At 39.8% G+C, this 26,028-nt stretch overlaps 1 protein-coding gene across 1 annotated transcript; it reads left to right on the top strand.

Moving 5' to 3' along the window:
- The first annotated feature begins 1,836 nt into the window (after positions 1 to 1,836).
- Positions 1,837 to 25,412, top strand: slc13a1 (solute carrier family 13 member 1). The gene is made up of 15 exons (XM_033634430.2): positions 1,837 to 2,228; positions 4,027 to 4,155; positions 4,722 to 4,858; positions 5,014 to 5,180; positions 7,625 to 7,664; positions 7,837 to 7,918; positions 13,844 to 14,001; positions 14,279 to 14,398; positions 18,269 to 18,367; positions 19,961 to 20,062; positions 20,346 to 20,437; positions 20,751 to 20,845; positions 21,498 to 21,659; positions 23,444 to 23,581; positions 23,732 to 25,412. Exons 1-15 carry the CDS (start codon positions 2,094 to 2,096, stop codon positions 23,873 to 23,875), a joined length of 1,800 nt encoding a protein of 599 aa, XP_033490321.1. The 5' UTR covers positions 1,837 to 2,093; the 3' UTR covers positions 23,876 to 25,412.
- Positions 25,413 to 26,028: the final 616 nt, after the last annotated feature.

Raw genomic sequence — 26,028 nt, 5'->3', positions numbered from 1 at the left:
TGAATATGTTGTCTTTACTCACTGTTTTTTCACAGTCAAATGGTGTCTGAATATATCTGGTGTAAGTTTGTAATGCACTCAGGTCTTACTTATCCACACACACTGAATTTTAATTCAAATTACAGTAAAAATCCTAATTATGTAGCGTTTATGTAGGACTTTAAGCAAATAAATGTGTTTTTTCAAGCTCAAACTATTCTATAAACTGAAGAAAAAACAGGCCATATATTTTTAATAATTTTTATCTTTAGAGCTTGAGCAGTTGAATCCAGTTAAAGGAACCCCTTATTTCTGTCTTGTGTGGGTGAAAGTCACAAAACGTCTTTTAAAAAACTGTCAGTGCTAATTTTGGTCTTTGGTTTGGCCATTGCAAATTGTAAACAACGTAATCTATATTCTATACAATAATCATTCTTGGTGTCTCTGGCATCAGTTAGTTTCTCCTGTCTTTTTTTTCCATTTAAAGACATTTATATCCTGACTGCGTCTCTCTCTCTCATACAGGGACAGTCACAAAACTCCATTCAGTCAGTTTTACCTTTGCACTTGTAAGTGCTATATCGTAGGCAACTGGACTTGCCTGTGTTGTCCAGTTGCCTACGATATAGCACTTACGATTACCATGTCCTGGATGACTGAGAATCTTCACCGACAAACCACCTTTGTACTTGTTTTAGGGAAATATCGTGTATGGTGTTTATAAATCTCTCGGGCCATCACACGACATTGGTTTTCATTCTCCTGTTAAACAGTAACTCTTGATTTGGTTGTTTCTCACCAAACTCCCTTAAAAAAACAGGCAGTTTTATATTTTCTCTTGCTTTGGACAACTATCACTCACAGTTACAAACTGTTGACGACTTATCTTTAATCCTTTATGTCTTCTTGTAAATTCGGCATTTAAGTAGTACAAGTTTATATGAGTAGGATATTAAGAAATAGCAAAATTAAGGTAAATGAAACACCAGTATCCCACTAAATATTAGTCTTAGGCTTCTCTCACAGCTGCCCTGTTTGGTTCGGTTCAGTCAAACTCAAGTTGGTTTGCCCCCTCAGTGCGGTTCGTTTGGGCAGGTGTGAACACACCAAAACAACCAGACTGAGACCTTCTTGAAGAGGTGGTCTCGGTCCGGTTACAAAGGAACTCTGGTGCGGTTGGTTTGTGGTGAGAAGGTGTTGCGACCTGGATGTGAAGCAACTGCAGTCACATGACACATTGTTTGGGTTAAACATGAGCATGTTACAGTCCTGGAGGATTATTAATGTGCACCTCCTCCTGTACTGCCTTAATATGCACATTCAGCACATCCAATGCATCAAAACATTGTTTTCTAGTTGGAGCCGCGCCTCGTTTTCAAACTGTATGGTTTGACTAAAATGAACAATGACAGCAATATAGTCCACGATGAGCAGCGCTAAAATCAACCTGCGTAGTTGTCCCTCCATTGTGACATTAGAAAGTGTCACATTTATCTTGCAAGTGTACTCTTCTTCAACGTTTGCTTTACTTCCTGGATTTTTCCCACATGGAAATTCTGACCAATCAAGAGCAGCTTTCTCACACAAGGCATTTGATCTGGTCCTCTTGTAAATGCTGCCGTGAGAACACGAACCAACTCTAGGCAATTATACAACTTTGGAACAACATGAGTCCCTGATTCAGACCAGAGGAGACCACTCTAGGGCTGACAGCAGCCTTTGTGTCTTCTGGTCCTTTTGTCATTAGAAGAATGTACACAAGTTTCAGTGGGTTTTTTTTATGACCATCCTCAGTTTGCCACATCTAGGCTACTTTTATTTGTCTCATCCTTTATTAGGTATCAACAACATAAAAATGTTAACAACTCATTTTTCTAACTTTGAAGGAACACTTTTAAAGTGTCATAAATTAATGGCTGTGTCACATTATCATCTCTCTGTTGTGTTGCTACAGCGATAACCAGTGATTACTGAGCAGGTTTGGTATCTTGCTCAAGAAAACTCTGTGACCTCGACCTCTCTCAGGGGCACTCAGGAGTCTGGGAATCAGACCAACCTGACACTGTGTCTCTGTCGGCTCGACAACAGGTCAATTATTAAAGTCTTTGAGCTTAATGACCGCAGGATCAGGAACCTGCAGGAGAATGCTGAGGAGGTTGAGAAGAGGATTGTGGAACTACCGCAGCGTCGCCCTGATTATCGTGACGCCACTGCTGCTGCTTCCTCTTCCTCTTGTCATCGGGACAAAGGTGAGTCTTCTTTACACGCCGCCAACCAGACTAGAGCAAAGAGCAATAAATTTAAAGCTTTGAAGTTTATGAATCAAAGTAAACTGAACTGAAGTCATGAAAGAACTTTGCTGCTACAGTAGTAGTAAGTTAGCAGTAGTCATTTATTTGGTAACAGTAAAGCTGCACTAATTAATGTTTTTAAATAAGGTGTGGCTCAGATCAGTAACCCACAGAGAGCTCTCTCCAACTCTGCAGAACTCCAGAGATTTTTTAAGCATTAACAGAGTTCTGATTGCAGAGCCTCCATTAGGATGCATTGCATGTAATCTCCTGTCGCCCAAACAAAACACAAACATGGCAATAAAAGCAGAACCAAAACAGCCTTAGGTGACAAAGAAATTACCTAAAGGTCATCTGCCTTCTTGGCCCTGCTGGCCGTGTCTTTTCCATTTTATCATCTCCAGAACACTCCTCTACGTAAGGAGTCAAACTTTCATGCGTAGTGACGCACACACTCTCATACTGGGCGTGTCACGTTACCGCACTGCTCTCCTGGTGTCAGTGACGGCATCCATCAAAAACCACTCACGATGAAATTAATTGTAATCAATCAGAATTAGAATCAGAATCAGAATAACTTTATTGTCCTCAGAGAGGAAATTTGTCTTGAACAACAAGGTGGCTGCGGCTCACAATTTAAAATACAAACGACATTCACAAGACGTAGAGCATACGAGGACAGTTCAGTGCTTAGATGGTATCCGGGAATCAATCATTTATTTGACACATTAAATTATACAGTGACTTACTCCACTGAAATGTGCTCTGTCAGCTCCTTTGAGGTGTGCGTTTGGTTGTGGAATAATTTACTTGTCCACACATAGATAGATAGATAGATAGATAGATAGATAGATAGATAGATAGCTCCTCTCCTCAGTCCTCTGTTCTGTCAGATCAGTGTATTGAAAAAGAGTCACCTGGTTGAATGGTGCTTTCCAAGATTTAGCAAATTTATGGGAAATCAAAGGTTCTACATGTTACATGCATTGTCTTCTTTCAACACACACTTCCGTTTTCACTGGAAATTTAACGTTTCAAAATAAAAGCACTGGGTCGGTACAACTAATCAACTTTTTTTCCTTCAACAACAAAAGCACATGGTTAGGTTTAGGAAAAAAGAACAGGGTTTGGCTTTAGAATCTTACTGGACGCAAACAAAAGCGGTTTTGGTGATATGACTAATGTGCGGTTCAAATGAAAGGTTGCTGTCGAAAGTGACTCCAAGGTTGCATAGATGTGGAGAAGTGTGTAGAATTTGTAACATTAAGGCTGAAATCATGGATGGTTTTAGTAAGGGAACTGGGGCCGATTAGGATCATGTCTGATTTGTCACAGCTGAGTTGTAGAAAGTTAGTTTGCATCCAGGATTTTATTTCAGTGAGGCCATTTTCAAGTGTGGAGCTGATTGCTGTAGTGATGGATTTGGTGGCGATGTAGATCTGGACGTCATTTGCATAGCAGTGGAAATGGAGGCCATATCAGCGGATGATGTTACCAAGCGGGAGGATGTAGAGGATGAAAAGGAGAGGACCAAGCACAGAACCCTGGGGGATGCCTCGGTACAGAGGAGCGGTAGAGGAGGTGCAGTTGATATGGCCGTGCCAGTGATGTTGTAACAGACATCATCATCAGCTCCCTCATAACACCTCCAACCACTCAGTGACTTAACTCTGTGTCTGAGATCATTGTAATGAAAAATTGAATGCAATTATAAATAAAGCAACAGTGTGTGTTTGTGTGTGTTTTGTCCCTGTAGGAGTCAGAATGTGCCTTTGTGTTGCTGCTGATGGCGACGTACTGGGTGACAGAGGCGATTCCTCTGTCCATGACCGCCATGCTCCCCGCCATCCTCTTCCCCATGTTTGGCATCATGAAGTCTTCAGACGTGAGTCTATCTGTCTGTTAGCAGGCCGAACTATCCTTTAACTTAAAAACAATGAATGAGTTGCTTTGTTATTAAACTAATGAAGAAATGAAACATTAACCTACAGCCTGGATGTTGCTCACAAACATCTGGAAACTACAGCGGAAGCCAAAATATTTTATACTGTAAATACCCCACTTGTCAGCACACCTGTTTTTTCTCAAGTTATCGCGCCAAATATGTAATTCATTTCTGTGCTCCGTTAAAATAACTTTGATAATGAGAGAAAAAGATTCATAGTGATACAGTAGGTTTTGTCCAAGCGCTGTTAAATCAGAAAAAAAAAATTAAAGTAATAATAAAGATATCAAATAATGAATCATTCTTGCTAGGTTTGAAATAATTATGAAAATATTAAATGTTTACCAGAGTGTGCTCATGCTTATAATTTGTTTATTTATTTATTCAGCATTTTCTTCTTTAATGTTGATTATTTCACAAATAAACAAAAGAAACTGGGCTAAAATGTATTCTGTTTTTCAGCCCTTATTTCCTGTAAAGTATTTCTCTCTGTGTTTCTCCTCCAGGTGGCGAAGGAGTACTTTAAAGACTTCCACTTCTTGCTGGTGGGTGTCATCTGCCTCGCCACGTCCATCGAGAAGTGGGGTCTCCACCGCAGAATCGCCCTGAGGCTCGTCACCACAGTGGGAGTCAACCCTGCATGGTGAGCGCCACCCTTCTCTCGCTGGCTCTCCAGTGTGTGTTAATGCATGATGCAGTGATGCAGGTGGGGTTAGAGAGTAAAACTGGAGATACAGTTTATTTTATTTGGTGTGTTTGTGGATGCTGCTGCTCTGACCACCATGCTGTCATCTCCAGGTTGATGCTGGGCTTCATGTCCGGCTGTGCATTCCTCTCCATGTGGGTCCACAACACCTCGGCTGTTACCATGGTGATGCCCATTGTGGAGGCTGTTCTCCAGCAGCTCCTGAAGGCCAAGGATGGAGGGTGTGCCGGTGAAGACAACCCCAACCTGCAGCTGGACGGTGCCTGAATTTGCATTTTATTCTTTTTTTTTTTTTTTTTTGTTTTTTTTTGTTAACAGAGGAATGTGTATCGACACACACCCTGAGATTATATATGCCACCACTATTAGTGCATTATCTCCTCTATTACCACTTACCTTCTGGAAAATATCCAGTAAATATTTATTAATGGATCACCAACATTTAAACCTGCATTTTTACCAACTAGAGAAGACAAACAATGGACAAGAGGGATGAAGAACCCAAAAACAGAGATGACTCTTGATAAATCGGAGTAAAAAAAACAAGTTTAACAACAGCAAAACTAAATCAAAAAACATGGTTACAAACTCTCACACAACTTGTGCATTATAATCCAACTCTCATTTATTAAGACAGCCCTTGCTGATGAGGAGCTGAGTGAAAAGTCAAACCTATATTTGCTCTGTTCAAAGTCAGACTCCAGTGACAAAAACGGTAATTTTACCTCAACCTTTTCGACTCCTAAACAACTCATGCACCCATTCTTGAGAGTTGGGACAAATCCTGTCCTACCAAAAAAAAATATGATTTTATGATTTGATTCAGCTTTTACTTTTTTTTTTACTTCCAAACTCGCCCTGTGCCAGAGAACAGCCTTAACAGATAAGAATTCATAAGTTTAAACAATTAAAAAAATGTGTTAAGAGCCCTCAAAAACTTAAACTAACAGTGCATACTAACATCATAATCATAATAACACTGGTGTAAAAATTTGCTTCTACAGTATAATCAACTTTGTTTTAAAATATATTTTTGTGAAAATGTTGGCCCTTTAAAGATGTGTCCAAGATTTTTGCCAACTTAGTCTGACTTCTCCCAAAACATAATTTAAAAAAAGAGTCAGGTATATCCTGAAGGCTCCTGTCTCACTTGCTTGTTTCCAAAAAGGTGGGAATGCTGCTCAAGTACTGGTCAGCTTTTTAAATACTGATAAATTCATTTAATAATATTGCTATCAGGTGTGTCTCAACCATGACATGTAAACTCCGTAACCCTTCTAAAACAAAACTAAATGAGAATTTTGGTATAAAAACTAACATTTTGATCAGCATTAAGAGAACTCTTAGCATCTCTGAAAAATAAAATGGCTCCTCACTACAGCTCCTGTGAAATGACTAAATATGTAACTCTTTGTCAACTCAGTCAGACATCGACTTCATCAGATCTTACCTCTGACATCCATCGTGTATGCTGCTGAAGAATAAATCAAATCACTGGGAAGTTGAAGAGTAATAATATATTAGATTTAATATATTTTAAAATTTGCTAAAACAAGTTTGTCTCGCTAAACACAGGAGCTGCTTGTCGACCACCACCTTAAAGGGATAGTGCACCCAAAAATGATAATTCAGCCATTATCTACTCACCCATATGCCGAGGGAGGCTCAGGTGAAGTTTTAGAGTCCTCACATCACTTGCAGAGATCCAAGGGGAGAGGAGGTAGCAACACAACTCCACCTAATGGAGGCTGACGGCGCCCCAGATTCAAACGTCCAAAAACACATAATTGAAACCACAAAATATCTCCATACTGCTCGTCCGTAGTGATCCAAGTGTCCTGAAGCCCCGACATAAAAAGTTGTTTGGAAAAACCTCATTTGAACTCTGTTTTTAGCCTCATTGCGCAAGACGCTCACATGTGTGCACTTGCGCAAGACCGTGAGACATGGGCACTGCCTTCATGTGTGTTCACGTGCTTTCACTGGTCTCGCACGCAAGCACGCACACGTGATCGCGGTGCACAGAGAGGCAGTCAGAGCTACAGACTACAATGAGGCTAAAAACAGAGTTCAAATGAGGTTTTTCCAAACAACTTTTTATGTCGGGGCTTCAGGACACTTGGATCACTACGGACGAGCAGTATGGAGATATTTTGTGGTTTCAATGATGTGTTTTTGGACGTTTGAATCTGGGGCGCCGTCAGCCTCCATTAGGTGGAGTTGTGTTGCTACCTCCTCTCCCCTTGGATCTCTGCAAGGGATGTGAGGACTCTAAAACTTCACCTGAGCCTCCCTCGATATATGGGTGAGTAGATAATGGCTGAATTTACATTTTTGGGTGCAATATCCCTTTAATTGACAGTTTGTTTGTTTGTATTTCAAATTAAATGAAATAAGATAGCAGTTAAAAATAATTATGAGAGGTCTGTCCAAGAAGCCAACATGCAGAGGGACATGAAGTTGATGACAAACAACATTCGTTAGTGAACAAAATTCAGTCAAAGTCACACAAAGTTCTGAAAAGTGAGAGAAACATCAAAATTCTGTGTCTTATCGTGACTGTTCACTCTGGAAAAAAAGGTGGCACAGGAGTACATAGACATTATTCTCCACCATTTTCGGTTAACTGCCATGAAGAGAAGCAACGCAGTGGAGCCATGAGAACAAAGACACATTAATAAACCACAGTCTGTTATTTTGCAGAAACTGACTGCCATTTTGAAAAGATGAAAGAAATTATGAGGTATGTGATGGATTGTGTTTTCGTTCTGTGCACTGCTGCTCATCGATCACTTCTGCTGTCCTGTTGTGTTGCCTTTACTGTCCCTCTGGGTTCTGGGTGTTTGCAGTATTCTCAGTTCTCGTTATTGCAGAACATCCAGTATATATTAATACTATATTTCTGTGTCTCTCAGTGACAGGAGGCATACAGATGTTTCTGAAGAGACCTTCACTTGTGTTCAGATGCAGACAGGGTCACAGCCTGCTGCAGCTCAGGTGCGAAAAACACTGAAGATGTGTATAATATTACTGTTGCTACGACTACGGCTACTGTATGGCTGCTATTGCCACTGTTACTTTTGTTACTGACTGTATAACAACCACTACTATTACTACTACTGCTGGATCTGAAACTGCTGTTACGTGTGTTTCTACTGCTGTTGCAACTTTATTTTATTTTTTTAATTTTGTCATTAACTAACCAGGTTTGTCCCACTGAGACAGAAGACCTCTTTTACAGGAGATACCTGACCAAGAGCAGCAGCAACACAGAGTTTCATCAGTTGACATCAAAGCACAAAGATTTGAGTGATATGAAAATGATCAGATATTTGCACACAGACGGCCCAGGCGAAATAGACCTCACCAAACTCATTCAGCGTCACGTGTCTTGCAGCTAAAGATCATTCTGCAGATTGTTCCCTGCAGCAGGTGCAAAGAACCTAAAAGCTTCCTTTCCCAGTTCACTTCTGACTTCGGGCACCACAAAACACAAGAAGTCCTGCAGACTGTAATTTCCATGTTTCAAGTTTAAAAGAGAAGATAAGGAGAGGGGGGATTCTACCAAGAATAGCTCTGTTAAGGTGGTGAGTAAGAGATCCACACTTTGTAATCAATCTCAGAGCCCCATGATGCCCTCGTTCAAAGAACAAGCAGCAGAAGTGCTGTCTTGGATATCCCTAGTGCCCTAAAGGTCACCCATCCAGTGGAGAAAACACGATGAATTGCCCTCTAGGGTGGCCTTCAAATGGAAAAAACACAGCTTGCTCTCGCCACCAACTTGTCAAATACCACAGTTTTGTCAGTGGATCTCAGCATCAGACACCAACACACAGAGGCACAGCTTGTGGCTGTATGATATGCACCAAGCAGCTGTTTCTAAAGCAGTGGGCAGCAACCAAACTTGTCAAATACTGCCACTTTGTCAGTGGACTTGGGCATCAGGTACAACACACAGCCTCTTTGTGGTGGCAATATTGAAGTCATGTGACCGCAGTGTAGTTTGTTTGTAACCTAATGTTAACTTTTCACTTCTGCCGATTGCATTTACGCTTTAAAACTCATAAAAGTGGTGTTCATTTGTGGAGATCATCTCACAGAGCAAACAGTGTTAGTATCATAAGCATTTGTTTGGGAAAATCCCATTGAATTTTCAATGAGGTAACAAGGGTGATGCTAACTTCCACGTCTGTGTACAAAAAATCCTGCATCACTCTGTTTCAAGCTAATGTTTATTCTAAACTTAACCATTTTTTCATTTCATTTATTTGTTTATTTGTACAGGGACAGTGCACATTAATGAACATTTCTGTAAATGTGCCAGTTTTAGCTGAGTAGCTAGTTTCCAACTGCAGTCCCCAGGCGAGGTGTTAAATGCCAGCTAAAAGAAATAAACATTACAATCAACATTGCGTAATAACAGTAAAATATACAGCACAGCGCGTATAAAAGCACATGGATCAGAATAGAAAGCATAAGACACACAATAAAAGACAAGAAGTGGCACATAATCACAATGGAAAGCACATCAAGCACATTAAAAGACAGGAAAATAAGCTTCGGCCGGCAGGTAGGCTACATCAGGCAAACAGACAAACATAGTGGCGTGCAGCATATTGGCAGGACACCAGGAACAAACAATACAGAACAATACAAAACAAAATGCAATGCACATTTAAGCAACATGTCAGCAAGCGAAACAGACAAGCAGATAGGCAGTCAAGCAGGCAATATGGAGGCAGAGAGGCACGCAAGCAGGTAGACAGAATTATAGGATTAGTATGGACTACTGATTGTGATCGCAGGCCTGATTATCTTTTAACCATATTTTTAGAGTGTGTTTGAAGGCTTTGTGTGTTTCAATATTGCGAATGTGTGGTGGTAATGAGTTCCAGAACTGGGCAGCTCGCACTGAGAAGGCTGACTGGCTGAAGGAACTTTTTCTCAGTGGTACGATGAGGGTAGTTGTTGAGGCCGATCTGGTCAGTCTGCTGCTCAATGTTAAAAAGTCGGCAAGTGGTGGTGGAGCCAAACCATGGAGAATTTTGAAAACTAGATTTATGTTGTGAAATTTTACAGTGTTATCCCAGCTTAAAAGGACATGCTTGTCCAGGATACTGCAGTGATGATAATGAAAGGATTTCTTGTCCAGGACTTTTAGGGCTTGCTTATACACAGATTGAATTGGTTTTAATGTTGTTTTGCAGGTCTGGGTCCAGCTGGTGAGGCAGTATGTTAAGAGGGGCATTATCACTGCATTGAAGTATAATTTTGCGGTTTCCAAGTTTAAACAATTTCTGATGTATCTGAAGTTGGCCAGGTTGTGTTTGATTGTTTGTGTGACTTTCTTTACCCGTTTTTTGAATGTGAGGTTTGAGTCGAGAATAATTCCCAGATATTTGAATTCTGTCACCACTTGAAGCCTCTCACCTGCAACATACACATTTGGGTCAGGTGTATTAGATGTTTTCTTTGTGAAAAACATGCAAACAGTTTTTTTAACATTAAGGTGAAGACAGGAATTGTGGAGCCATTTAGATACCTGCACCATAGTTGTTGAAAGTTTTTTTGCCACATCTTCTTTGTTTTTACCATGTACATACAATCAGGTCCATAATTATTTGGACAATGATACAGTTGTCGTCATTTTGGCTCTGTACACCACCACAATGGGTTTTAAATGAAACAATGAATACCTGCTTAAAGTGCAGACTCTCAGCTTTCATTTAAGGCTTTTTTCAAAAATGTAGTATGAACCATGTAGGAATTACAACCATTTCTTCACACAGCCCCCCGACTTTAAGGGCTCATAAGTATTTGGACAAACTAACATAATCATCAATTAAACAGTCAGTTTTAATACTTGGTTGTGAATCCTTTACAGTCAATGACTGCCTGAAGTGTTGGACACATAGGCATCATCAGATGCTGGGTTTCTTCCCTGGTGATGCTCTGCCAGCCCTTTACTGCAGCCGTCTGCACTTCCTGCTTGTGTTTTGGGTGTTTTGCCCTCAGTTTTGGCTTCAGCAAGAGAAACGCATGCTCAGTTGGATTCAGGTCAGATGATATGACTTGGCCATTGCAGAACATTCCACTTCTTTGCCTTAAAAATGTCTTTGGTTGCTTTTGCAATATGCTTCAGGTCATTGTCCAACTGCACTGTGAAGCATCGTCCAATGAGTTTTGAAGCATTTGGTTGAATCTGAGCAGATAATGGTGCCCCAAACACTTCAGCTTTCATCCTGCTGCTCTTGTAAGCAAGACAAGACTTCACTAGAATAAATACAGAGGGCTTATCACAAGATGCAAACCATTGGTTAGCCTTAAAAATGGAAGGCCAGATTAGAGTTTGTCAAAAACCATCTAAAAAGCCTGTACAGTTGTGGAACAGCATAATATGGACAGATAAAACAAAGATCAACTACCAGAATGATGGGAAGACAAGAGAAGGAAGAAGGGAAGGAACTGCTCATGATCCAAAGCACACCACCTCATCAGTGAAGCATGGTGGAGGTACTGTTATGTCATGGCCATGTATGGCTGCCAGTGGAACTGGTTCTCTTGTATTTATTGATGATGTGACTGCTGACAAGAGCAACAGGATGAAAGCTGAAGTGTTTGGGGCACCATTATCTGCTCAGATTCAACCAAATGCTTCAAAACTCATTGGACGATGCTTCACAGTGCAGTTGGACATTGACCTGAAGCATACTGCAAAAGCAACCAAAGACATTTTTAAGGCAAAGAAGTGGAATGTTGTGCAATGGCCAAGTCATATCATCTGACCTGAATCCAACTGAGCATGCGTTTCTCTTGCTGAAGCCAAAACTGAGGGCAAAACACCCAAAACACAAGCAGGAAGTGCAGACGGCTGCAGTAAAGGGCTGGCAGAGCATCACCAGGGAAGAAACCCAGCATCTGATGATGCCTATGTGTCCAACACTTCAGGCAGTCATTGACTGTAAAGGATTCGCAACCAAGTATTAAAACTGACTGTTTAATTGATGATTATGTTAGTTTGTCCAAATACTTATGAGCCCTTAAAGTCGGGGGACTGTGTGAAGAAATGGTTGTCATTCCTACACGGTTCATACTACATTTTTGAAAAAAGCCTTAAATGAAAGCTGAGAGTCTGCACTTTAAGCAGGTATTCATTGTTTCATTTAAAACCCATTGTGGTGGTGTGCAGAGCCAAAATGACGACAACTGTATCATTGTCCAAATAATTATGGACCTGACTGTAGATTACTGTATCGTCTGCATACATTTGAATTTCAGAACCGGTACAGACAGAAGACAAATCACTAATATACAGACTAAACAGTAGAGGACCCAGAATTGATCCCTGGAGTACCCCCACTTCGTTTTTTAGATAAGGTGATAGTTTACCCTTAATTCTGACGGATTGTGTTCTGCCTTCCAGGTAGGATTTAAACCATTTTAAAGCACTGAGGGAAAAATTAAACCGAGACAGCTTAGCAATGAGCACATTTGAGCACACAACCACGTGCTTTTGTTTCCTAACCCTGAGGAAGTAAACCTAAAAACAAAGTGTGTTAGCTACGTTGTAAGTTTGTTTGGGGAAAAAAAAACTTGTATGCATTTAAAGAGCAGAAACTTTACATTTCCTGTGAAAATGGAAGTTTATTTTGAAAAGACACAATGCATGTAAAAGGCAAAAATTGACAAGCCGTCCCTGAACTACCAGACTGATGCAGGAGGGTAGCTAGCGCATCACATCAGTGGTATTTGATGAGTTAGATGAGAATTTGTTGCAAAACATGACACAGTGCCACCAGGGGCAATTGCTCTGTGACAAGGGAGGCTGAACTTTCCCATAAAATTTCATGGAAGAAATGGTCACATATGCACTATTGAATTTACATTAAAATAAGAATTTCAATTGCATTAAACGTGCGCTAGGATGCGTTTAACATCACGACTATGATGTTCAAATGTCAGCTGTTTATCACCAGTTTTCAAACGCGACCTCCCTGTCATACATTCTCATATCAGCACGGTGGACGCGGAACCTCCAAGCATTCCTATGAGACAGCGCTGAGCAGGTTTTTTTCATGCAGCATAGCGAGATGGTCATTGGATAAATGCCACAAACTCGTCACTTCCAGGGAGGCTCAGCTTCTCTGGGACCTAATGGAGCGGTAGGCGGGAGAGGACGCTCAGTGTCTGCATGATGATTGGAGGAATTGTCTAAAAGGCTGAACCCCTTTGTGATTGACAGCGCTTTGCATTTCAAGCTCAGCCCCATGCAGATATTTGCGAGTGAAGTCTTCTGACAGAGTGCCGTCCAGAGTTCCTTATTTCCGTATCGCTAATTTTCACCATTTGTACAGCTCAGGTGTTTAAACCCTGCTGAAAATCTTTGAGGTGTATGTTGCTGTGGTTCCATGGCACGATTGTGGTTGAAAACGGCTTCAATTAAATGTTCCTTTTATAAGTTACTGCCTCGCTACCATATGACAAGGTTTATGATGTAAACTTAAAGTGAGCTTCCCCTGTTTGAAAGACCAGCAGCTGCCACTGAGTGCCACATGCTACAACACTTTCTGCACACTGATGCACCAACAAATGCAGCTGATGCTTTTTCTGCCCCTGCAACACAGACAGCCTGAATCCACCACTGCTACTTCTGTTACTACCGCAAATATTATACTAATAATAACACTGCTGTTAATGTTGTACCACTGCCCTCACCACTGACACCACGACGACTCCTATCAGTGAAATGTTATTATAGTCGGCAGCCCTGTTATGATGCTGCTAAATACTGCTAACCAATCTTATTTTCTTTCTCCATCTAATGCCACAGTTACTACTAATGATACAACTATCACTACAAGTCACGAAAATAGTACCACTGTTCTCATGTTGGGTAATTTCTCCCTTGGTGTTGCCTTGCAGGTTGCTGTGCCTGAGCCTGCAGTTCCCAGCAGGAGTAAACAGGACCTGATGGTGTGTAAAGCCATGTGCATCAGTGTCGCCTACTCCTCCAACATCGGAGGCATCGCCACGCTGCCCGGCACCTCGCCAAACCTCATCTTCTCCGAGTACCTCAACCAGTGAGTGGTGCACCTCACATGCTGAGTGTGTGAGGCTGAGAGAATAAAAAGGGAAGGGAATGACAGAAACAGGAAACATACAGAATGAATAAAACTCTGTGTCAGAGTTGGTATTGGCTAAATATAAAACTGAAATTTAACTTTCTCTCATGTGAAGAATGTTTGTTTAGTTCAGTCTGCTGGAAAATTAAAGAAGAAGCAGCCAGAAGAATTCAAAGCTTCTGTGTGCATTAAGAAATGCAATTAAATCCACCTCAAACACTGTCTTTAAATCCAGGATTTACCCAAACTGTGACTGCATTAACTTTGGGAACTGGCTGCTGTTGTGCCTGCCCATCAGTGTCATCATGCTGCTGCTGACATGGATCTGGCTGTACTGGCTTTTCATCGGCTCAGAGTGAGTGTCATCATCTGCTCGGCCAATCACCTCCTACATCTGCCTTTACTTCAGCTCATCTGAGTCTGTCTGGTGCTTTACCAGCTCTTTACCTTCCGTCTGTGCCTCTGTTCTTTGTATTCATCTCCACATTATCAGCTTCACCCTGTGTTGTTTTTCCTTTTGTCTCCTGTCCGTCGATTCTTTATGACAGCTATTACATTCATCACATTTCTGTGTTTGATTGTTGTGAAGATAGCGTGCGGTCCAAGGTCAGTATGTAATGAACTGTTTGCTTCCATCATTTATCTTTTTGCACATGTTGAGGAAAGTCACAAGCAGAGATGACATATCATGTGATCCTAACACACTGTGGCTGAGCTGCGCTCAGACTTTTTGTCTTTTTTATTTGCACACACGTGTGTGTAGAGAAGATAGTAAAGGGAAGAAAAAAGCTGTGCAGGAGAGGTTAGAAGACAAAAATGCAAAATGAAGATGCCTCGCCTATTAAACAGCAATAATCACACATAAAGATAAAAAGACAAAGATTGCAGAAATGATCCAAGTTTAGGACAAAGCAGCAAAACAAAACTGATAGAAAAATGTACAAATGTGAGTTGAGATGTGTTACAAAGAAACCAATGAAGTGCATGAATCCTGTAAATCAGAGTCTATTTCAGATGTTTTTTGAGTACTGATAATGTAGATGTAGAATGTAGTGGAGGAGGTTGTTCCAAAGAGATGGTCCTTTAAGCCAAATATTAAAATAAACAATTTTAATTTTTTTAACTTTTTTTTCATTAATGTATGCCCCGATCACACAGAAAGTGTTTCAGCAGCTGGAGGTGGTTTTTAGTAATTGTTTTTTATGAGAATGAAGCTTTTTGTGTTGCTACACACCTCATGTGTGGCGTTTCTGCTGAAGAACTTTGAACTCCTGGAGTTGGAAAAACTTCAACTCTTCAACTTCTCCCATTGTCCAATCAGATGATTTGAGAGGCGGGCCTTCTGTGGTGGTCACGACAACAAGTTTACAGTTGGTAAACAATGGAGGAGAAACTGGTGGTAGCGGTTGTTGGATACCCAGAGCTATACGGCCTGATAGACAGCAGGTTGTCAAACTGCCCCTGAGTCATCCTAAATATGCCTGTAAACGTCCATGATGGAGGAGAAGCTCCTGGACCAACTGGTGGTACTCCCCATGATCCAGCCTCTTTTTTAGCATCTTTTAGGTTTCCCTTTGCCCAACAAACAAGCAAGCATTTCTTTTTTACTAGCGGCATTCAATTTAAAAAAAAAAAAAAGGCAGTGTGGTGCGCCTCATGTTTTGCAACCTGCAGAATGCTTTCTGTGTGATCGGGGCTTTAGTCCTTCGTAAATGTCTTCTTATCAACTTTAAAGGCATAGTGCACCCAAAAATGTAAATTCAGCCATTATCTACTCACCCATATGCCGAGGGAGGCTCAGGTGAAGTTTTAGAGTCCTCACATCACTTGCGGAGATCCAAGGGGAGAGGAGGAATCAACACAACTCCACCTAATGGAGGCTGACGGCGCCCCAGATTCAAACGTCCAAAAACACATAATTGAAAGCACAAAATATCTCCATACTGCTCGTCCGTAGTGATCCAAGTGTCCTGAAGCCCCGACATTAGAGCTACAGGCTATAATGAGGCTAAAAACAGAGTTCAAATGAGGTTTTTCCAAACAACTTTTTATGTCGGGGCTTCAGGACACTTGGATCACTACGGACGAGCAGTATGGAGATATTTTGTGGTTTCAATTATGTGTTTTTGGACGTTTGAATCTGGGGCGCCGTCAGCCTCCATTAGGTGGAGTTGTGTTGCTACCTCCTCTCCCCTTGGATCTCTGCAAGTGATGTGAGGACTCTAAAACTTCAGATAATGGCTGAATTTTCATTTTTGGGTGCACTATCCCTTTAAACTTACTTTTAACTTTTAAACTTTAAACAAAGGCTACATTTACATGCACACTAATATTCCACTGTTATTTGAATATGATAATATTCTGAATTTGATATGCGTCGTGTAAACAACATATTCCATTTGGATATTTCAGATTAGGCCTTTTTCCGTATGTGTCATTTTCTGATTTAGATGTGTGAAATGCCAGTATTGTTTACTTTTAATAGCATTAGTTGGGCATATATTCAGTGCTCTGTGCGTCGTCACAGATACGTTGCACACAAACCAACACACCAGCAGTTTGCAAGGCTGGTAAAGAAATCTATGCCCAAAAGAAATGTCCACATTTCTGATCCCAAGAAGAAACACACCAGCTTTTAAACATTGTAGAAGACTTTGATATCAACAGGTTTTTGAATATGTGCAAATATTGGAACGCCGACCTTTTCCACAAGGCGGTTCAAGGAATGAAAAAGGGAGGCAGTGTTGGTGCGGTTAAACAAGTCCACTTTGAAAAAACCTTTAAAAATGGAAAGAAATTGATGGTACGAAACAAAATGACAAGGTGCTCCAGCTGTTCCACTTTATCATATTTAGATGTGATAAATGACATGTACTGTAAGGGCACGTTAATCAGAGTGTGCACAGCTGCATGTAAACAGGAGCATTAGTGTGATGATTATTTTCATTACACATGTAAACAGCTGAGTAGGAATATTGTCTTTTTCAGAATAAGTGCAAAAACCAGAATATTTGTGCATATCAATGTAGCCAGTGACTGTAGTTTTGAGATGGAGTGAGCACAGAGAGCAAGCTCAGTGAAGAACAACGAAGAAAATAGTTAATATGTTTAATGGCAGACATTGAATGCTTACCTCCTCCTTGATAAAGGGTGGTGAAGTGTATACACACCGAGGACAATAATATTTCTCTCTGTGAGCGACACAGAGACGCTAATGCACACTTTTATAACCAGCAGGCTGGACTAATGTAGCGCTCTCCTTTCTGGTCTACGGAGGAATACAATAAATCAGCTACACTTAATTCACACATTACACCTGTTTTAAAGTCTCAACATCAGTTCATAAGACAGTACATGGCCATGCACCAGACTGCAGTTCATCTCTTCACAAGGCAGAACAGAAACATTAGGCGATGCTGCTTTCAGCTGTTGTTCTGAGCTGCTGCAACGACCTTCTAGAGGATCTGAGAGGAGCTACAAATTATTGATATCGTTATACATCAACTCCAAACCCATTTATTTAGTCTGGTTTTTATGTAGTGTTTCACAATTTTAAAGTTTCATTATGTGTTTATACTTATTTTTTTCATCAATATTATTATTTATTAATTTATTCCTTTTTTTCCTCTTTTTTGTTTTTGTCAAACTTTCATTGTTGGTTGCTGTTTTTTTAAATTCTATTTTGTTTTATTAAAATTCTGTAATTTTTACTTGTTTTAAAGGCGCTATATACATAAAGTTTGATTGATTGAGTAACACTAATAATAATGATAATAATTAAAAAAGTACATTACATTTCTGATTTCTTATCAGAATTCAATTTTAACATTGCTTCAACTTTAAAGAACAAACTGTAAACCTTACATGAGTGAATCAAAGACGCTGAATATGTGAATAATTCAGTTTGGATTTAATAAACATTTGATGTCATCTCAGAACTCCATGAAACCTGCTTTCATTTTAATACAACCTGAGGCTGAGAGGTGTGAGCGTAATGCTAATGTTAGTATCAGCCATGTGATGGTGTCAGACAGGTTAATTGTGAGCGCTGCCGACCTTCGCTCAGGCTCACTCATTCATTCATTACTCAGTCAGCACCGTGTTCTCTGAGTGTGCTTTAACCAATCATAGTCAATCATCTGATTTAATGTTACCTATCAACAATATAATATGTCTGTGTGCACTCAACATACACACACACACACACACAAACACACACACACAGTTTCAGGTTCCTGTGGAGACGTGGAGGAGAGCAGTGTGACAAAGAGAAAGCAGCAAGAGAAGTCATAGAAGAAGAATACAGGACGCTGGGACCCATGAGGTGATCATTCATTCATTCATTCATTCATTCATTCATTCATTCAGTCAATCAGTCAGTCAGTCAGTCAGTCAGTTAGTCAATTCCTATCTATTAATTTTTCCATTAATTTATCTATTCATTCATTCATTCATTCATTCATTCATTCAGTTATCCAGTTATTCAGTTGTAAGTTCAATCAGTTATTAGTTAATGTAAATGTTCCTTATTCACTCATACATTTATTGCCAGTCAGTTATGTTCTCATTTACTTATTAATCAATTAAATGTTAATTCACTCATACATTAATTCATCCATCCACCTTTTACTTATGTTTTATATATTTTATGTATATATATTCATTTACGTTGATTAAGTCATTCATGAATAAATTCATCTGTTCATTCATTTACCTCTTCAATCCTATGTTAAGTAATTTATGAATTCATTCATTTATTCATCTCTATGTCTATTCACTTACTCATTAATTGATTTATTCAGTTATATCATTTATATTGTGTTATATGTTCACATTCACACATTAACTGGTGTGTTCATTCATGTATTCACCCCTCAAGTCAATCAGTTATATGTTTATTTATTCACTCTTACATTTATATGTTCATTCATCTATTAATTAATGCTGTCATATGTTCATTGAGTCATTTCTCCAGGTATATGTTTATTCACTCATACATCCATTCATACCTTCTCTCAGTCATTTATATGTTCACTTATTCATTGATATTTTCAGTTATATATTTGAACAGTTATTCATACATTCATACATTCTGTCAGTCACTTACATTCATTCATTCACTTTTTTTATTGCAATCATGTTGATTAATTTATGCATTTATTCAGTTATATGTTCATTCATTCAGTCATTCAGTCATTCACTCATACATTCATTCATTCTAGCAGTCAGTGAATCATAAATTCATTATTCATTCACTTATACATTAAATCATTGTATTGGTCAGTAACATATTCAGGCATTCATTCATTTATTCAATCTGTCATGTTCATTTAGTCATTTATACAATGACATGTTTGTTGTTAATTCAATTTGTTCATTTGTTAATTCAATACTTATTACAATTGTGTTCACTCATTCATTCAGTCATGTGTTTGGCCTATCATGTTACGGTAATCATTTATTCAGTTATATGTTTATTCACTGATTTATTCATTCATTCATTCATTTATATGTCCATTCATGCATTCATCCACCCATCCATTTAGTCATTCATTCATTCATTCATTTATTTAGTTATACTGTATATTCTTTCATCCATTAATGTATTCACACTGTCGTATGTCCATTTATGTATTCATTTATTTATAAATCCATCTATCAATTTATTTATGCATTCATTCAGTTGTGTGTTCAATAATTAATTTCTATGTTAATTCAATCATCCAGTCATTCATTCATTTATTCATTCAATTGTATGCTTATTAATTCATTAATTTGTTCATTTGTCTGTTAATTCCTTTTCAGTTATTCATCCATCATCATCTTCTTACACTGATTCTCTAATTTAGATATCGATCCATCCAGCCATCTTTTTATCCACCCTGTCATTCATTCATTCATTCATTTATCCATTCAGTTCTCAGGAGATGGTCACCGGGGTGATTTTCCTGCTGATGGTGTTGTTGTGGTTGACCAGGTCTCCAGGTTTCATGCCGGGCTGGACGTCTCTCTTCCCTCAGTGAGTCACTTTACTCTTTTATTTATCTGTGGTTTGTTCACACCGTGCTGCTGCCACCAAATGTGGATCAATCCGCCGCTGGATATAGTCCCTAACAAATGTACTATGTCCTCCTGTTGTTTACTGAGCAGCTGTTTTAGGAAATACAAAAATTTGTATTTTTATTTTAAATAGTCACACCTTCAGGACCTGAAAGGGTCGAGTAGGGAAGCCAGAAAGTGTTTATATGGACCGACATGTTCTTGGTTGTTGACTTTATGTTTTCTGTCCTCGTCTCACTCAGTCACTCAGGTTACATCACTGACGCCACTGTGGCTCTGCTGCTGGGCCTCCTCTTCTTCATCATACCTGCCTACGGACCCTCCAAGAAATACGGTACATACACAAGACGTTACCGATGATCTGTGATTGGTAGGTTAGTGAAGCATCCACATCCAGACGTGCAATGTAACTAAGTACATTTTCTCAAGTACTTCACAAAAATAATGTTTTGAGGTACTTGTAATTTACTTTAAATTCTTTTTTACTCAACTGCAGCTGTGTGTCACGTCTGATTTTACCCTCTGAGCATGTTATAACTGTTGGTGACTGTGCCAGCTGATAACCAGGGTTCAGTCTGTGGAGAGACAACTTTTATCCGTCTTTAAACATGTGAACAGGATGTATTCTCTCCTCTCTCTTCATCCAGAGGCCATGATCTCCTGGAAGGAGTTTCAGGCCTCCATGCCGTGGAAAGTGGCCCTGCTGGTCGGCGGAGGCTTTGCACTCGCTGAAGGCACAAAGGTAAGCTGTGTCTCTCAGTGTCAAACATACACTTCATACATTCACAGTAGTTCATCATTAAAAACTTGGAGATGTAATCTGATTCTGGATTTTGCACAGATTTCACTAAGAAAGGAGAAAAAATGTGTTTCAAAAGGAGGCATCACTTTTACTGCAACAAAGGAATAAGTTGACATTTTGCTGAGAGTTCGATCAGGAGACCAGTCACACTGTCATGAAGCTACAGCCAGCAGCCAGTTTATAGCTCATCATGGCGACTGTTAAGAAGGGCAAACAGTCTGAAGGTAAAAAAGTTAGATTTATTTCTGGTTGATAGTAGCCGCAGTGAAAACTAGGGATGTCCTGACGAGGTTTTTTGCCCCTGATGGAGTATCTGCCGACACTGCCTCAACAGCAGCACAGCCGTACTGTCATTTTCCTGATTTTTTTAGGTCTTGACGTTGAAAATAAGCAGTAAAGATTTCCCTGAATATCGATTCCTGCTCCGATTCACACATGACCTCATGCAGGAAATGTTCCTGAACATTTCTGGGATAAACTGCAGATATGAAAGGGGCACTAACAGAAAGATGGCTATTTGTAATTTGGGTGAACTGACCCTTTAGTCTGCTTCAACCAGCCATAACGTCATGATGTGTGTGTGCGTCTGCAGGAGTCAGGCCTGTCTCTGTGGGTGGCCGAGCTGCTGACACCTCTGGGTGATCTGCCAGTGTTGGCCACGATCACGGTCGCCTGCCTCATCGTCACCACGGTAACAGAGGTGGCCAGTAACGCCGCCACCATTACGATCTTCCTCCCCATCCTCTCTCCTCTGGTACGTTCTCTGTGTTTTTGTTTTTTAATACTTTTAAATGCCGTCAGTTACCAACAGATGATTTTCTGATATCATGACTCCGTCGTCATCTGAAAGATGAAAGTATCGACCTGTGGCTCATCTTGTTTGTTGAAAACATTACTGTTATTGTATACTTCACTTTTAGAGTCCTGCGGGTCCTCCTCCCTGAGACGGATATTTTCTCATGATAGTCATATTCTTTGTTTATTTGTTTTTACAGTAGGTGTGAAGAATGAAGGGATGATGACCAGTGTTCAAACTGTCGTGCATGAAAGTCAGATGGACAAACAGACGAAGCGCCACCTTAGAATTATAAGTTCTGTCTGCGTTCTGAACGGTTTTGAGATACTGAGCTTCAGAGTTTTTCCAAATAGCAAAAATTATACTGTGGAACCACTCTCTTTCATACACAGAAATGGCAGATGCCCTAAAGTTATTCTAAGTGTAAAATATCAAAATCTTGTCAGTTTCATAAATGGAGATTTTACAGAGGAGTCCAATGCTCAGAGTTATGAGGTTCGATCTCACAAATCATGAAAAGAAGGAATGATTTTCAAGGAATACAGTTTACTTAGAACTTGTTTTAAAACATAAAATTAGTGTAACAGAGTGTCTGCGTGCACGAGAAAGTTTAATTTAATGCCTTTTATGATGTTTTTAAGATATTTCTTGTTGAACAAATCTTAGTTTTCTTATTGGACCATTGGACTAGTTTAGTCTTTCTTTGGGTTAGACTACAAACAGCTGCTGTAACACGCCTGATTCTACATATTCTCTGTATGAGAGATGTCAGGTCGGTAATTTTGTTAATTTTTAAGAAAAAAAAGAAAAGAAAACATTAAATGATATGAAACACAAGAGGCCTTTCCTTTTGATCTGGTGCTCCATTGACTGAGGCTGCTCTCACACCTGCCCTGTTTGGTTCAGTTCAGTCAAACTCAAGTTCGTTTGCCCCCTCAGTGCGGTTCATTTGGGCAGGTGTGAACACAGCAATCACACTCAGGTGTGAACACAGCAAAACAACCGGACCGAGACCTTCTTGAAGAGGTGGTCTCTCCCAATGCATCAAAACATTGTTTTCTAGTTGGAGCCGCGCCTCGTTTTCAAACTGTATGGTTTGACTAAAATGAACAATGACAGCAATATAGTCCACGATGAGCAGCGCTAAAATCAACCTGCGTAGTTGTCCCTCCATTGTGACATTAGAAAGTGTCACATTTATCTTGCAAGTGTACTCTTCTTCAACGTTTGCTTTACTTCCTGGATTTTTCCCACATGGAAATTCTGACCAATCAAGAGCAGCTTTCTCACACAAGGCATTTGATCTGGTCCTCTTGTAAATGCTGCCGTGAGAATATGAGCTCTGTTAGCTATCTCCCACCAGACACAGCTGGTGCGCAATGCAGAGCACAAGACAAGCTAACAAGTGGCGACCGGAGGGAAGGGCTTTGAGTTAGTCTCAGTGCTGATTGGCTCACAGATTAAACTCTATAAAACCAAGTTAGAGTTTGATTTTGGAGATAGAACCTTTTTGTTTTCTAAATAAAAAGTCCAAAAATGTGTGTAACTTTAAAAAACACCTCACATAATGTTAATAAGTTGTCACAGAATAAGAATGTATGACGAACTCAAGTTTGAGAAAGATGGTTGATCGAACCTTTAATTCCAAGATGATGAATGACATTCCTACTTTGATCACAGACATTGTTGAGCGTTGAAGAATCAGACAGATGGTTTTGTTAATGTGATCCGTCTGTCTTCAGGCTGAGGCCATCCACGTCAACCCGCTGTACGTCCTGATCCCCACCACCCTCTGCACATCCTTCTCCTTCCTGCTGCCGGTGTCCAACCCGCCCAACGCTGTTGTATTCGCCTACGGACACATCAACATCGTGGACATGGTAGGTCCTGTGGTACAAACACAGAAACAGGTTTGTTAACAAAAAGCAGATGTAATTTCCTCCAACACAACCTGCTGTTATGTACAAACATTCAGCATTAAATTTAATTATGCATATTGAAATAACTTCCATGTCTGATCGCTGCTGCAGGTGAAGGCGGGGCTTGGCGTCAACGTGATCGGCGTCCTTACTGCCCTGTTGGCTGTGGCGACATGGGGTGTTCCATTATTTTCCCTGGATACGTATCCTGACTGGGCGCCGGTCCTGCCCGGGTTCAACTCCACAGCACCGTGATGATTGGTGCCCAAGCATGGATCACAGTGTGAAGCTCAGGGACCTCTGAAGGTGCTCTAAGCAGGCCGTGGCACAGAGAGGTGGTTGTTGGATTGATACTCTTTATTGTCAAATGTGAAAAGTGTTACTTATGGTGATGAATCCACAGAGACTTGTCACCATCTCTGCAGCTCAACTGAGCTTGTTAGCCTCTTTTAGCTCCTAGTTTTGGTTTTGCAGCACATTTTCTGTCTGGTTCAGTCTCAATGTTTCAAGCAGACGAGTTCTAATAAACCCACTGTGCACCAGCTGCCCAACACCAAACACCAGACAGACACAGCCAGAGACTGTGAAGAAAGTTGAACATTTAGCAGCTATAAAGACAGATATTTACTTCAGGAGTTGGTAGAGACCAAAACAGAGCTAAAAGGCGAGTGAATATTGGATTTGAATTCATCAGGTGGACGTGGATGTAGGCAGCTGTTTGCTAACATGTCAGCCACGACTGTCTTATTTTGTCTGACTTTTGCTGACGATACTAACTTTTAATCATGTTAGATTTTATGTTAGTATATACATTTATTATAGATTGCCAGAGATAATAATTTCTTTAATTGATCTGTTATTTTTTGTTTCTTTGTTTTGATGTTTTGTCATTTTTTAGGAATTTACAAGAGCTGTAAAACCAACATGTTTTCATCCCAACTCAACTCAACGTTCTCCTGCAGTGTGTCAGTGTACACTTAGATGCATTTTGTCTTTTGTTACACTTCCATTTTTACAGGAAATGTACAATATATGCTCATTACATGTCTTTTATTTAAATACTTAGCTTTTAGGTTGATTTCCTTGGGTTCAGGCAACAAAGCACTCTGTTATGAAAAAGAAAAAAACATCATGGTTTAACTTAAAATTCATGCAGAATCAAACAGCTGGCTCTATATGGGCTTACTTGCTCTTTATATAACGTTAGTTGCCGGTGGTGTTACAAATTGCCATCAACCAGTGGGGGATCATACTGCCATGAAAGGTGCTTCTCTGCCTCCGTGTCTAATTACAGCCTCTAAACACAAACTGTTTACATAAACTGTCTAAATAAACAGTATAAATATAAACACCTAAATAAAACTCATGTTAGTGCAGCAACAAAGCAATTTACTGAAGTTTTTGAAACTGTTTCAGAGAAGTGTCGATTCAACTTGATCGTAAAGTTGGAGGCTGTAATTTGGAGGCTGAACGGTTTTATTTACTCTCATTAATATTCATGGGTAATATTTTGGAATTTATATACATGATTTCCATTTTTATACTTTAATTTCTAACCCTAGGATGTTTGTACGTTCTAGAAAATAATAAGAAAAAGAAACATGTACATACACAGGCTGCTCACACTCAGACATTGATATGTTATAAATCTTTATTTTTGAATCATATATCAATGTTACATTCATACGCATGTGTGAACATTTCCCTCCTTTACATGTGTCTTTACAATGACAGCAAATAAATAAATAAAAAGGAAATGCAGCAAATTGAGCATCGTTTGGACGGTTTCAAAGAGTAGGCAAAGGAAGTATCATCAGTCTTATTCTTAATAAATCAGTTTCCACCTTCCCAAAATGTCCTCTTTGATATTTGTTTTATGTTTAGTTTGTCCATAAATTGTGCTTCCTGAACTGTTGTTTAAAAGTCTGCAGATCTGACTGTTTCCAGGTTTGTGAAATTGTGTTGTTGGTGTTTAAATTATGGGATGGAGTGCCTGCATGTATTGTTTGTTAGTACTGATAAAAGCCTTATTTATATTGCCTCTGATATTTTCACTGTGAGGCCTGACATCTTTAAATGTGTCTGTGTTCCAGCTCTCTGGTTGAGTGTGAGTTGAACACATGTTGCTTTGTATTTCTAGTCAAAGATTGTCTATGAAAGAAGAGGTATCACACAATCGGGGAAAAAAAGCTTGGCACAGGAAGTGGAAATACAGTGGGGACAAGCACCCAACTTGTTATTCTTATGGTTTGGTTTTCGTAAGGACGAAACAACGAAATATAGTGTGTTAATTTGCTTTAGAGGTGCTGGTAGGTGGATTGTGTCATGCAGGACAGAGCCAAGCGAACTAATTCCCCTGTTTCCAGTCGCTAAGCAAGGCAACTGTTGACTGCAGCTTTATGTTTAAT

This window comes from Epinephelus lanceolatus, chromosome 5, assembly GCF_041903045.1.
Source record: "Epinephelus lanceolatus isolate andai-2023 chromosome 5, ASM4190304v1, whole genome shotgun sequence".
In the NCBI taxonomy this organism is placed as follows: Eukaryota; Metazoa; Chordata; class Actinopteri; order Perciformes; family Serranidae; genus Epinephelus; species Epinephelus lanceolatus.
The sequence above is the reverse complement of the archived record's forward strand: the minus strand, read 5'-3'. Positions and strand labels throughout refer to the sequence as shown.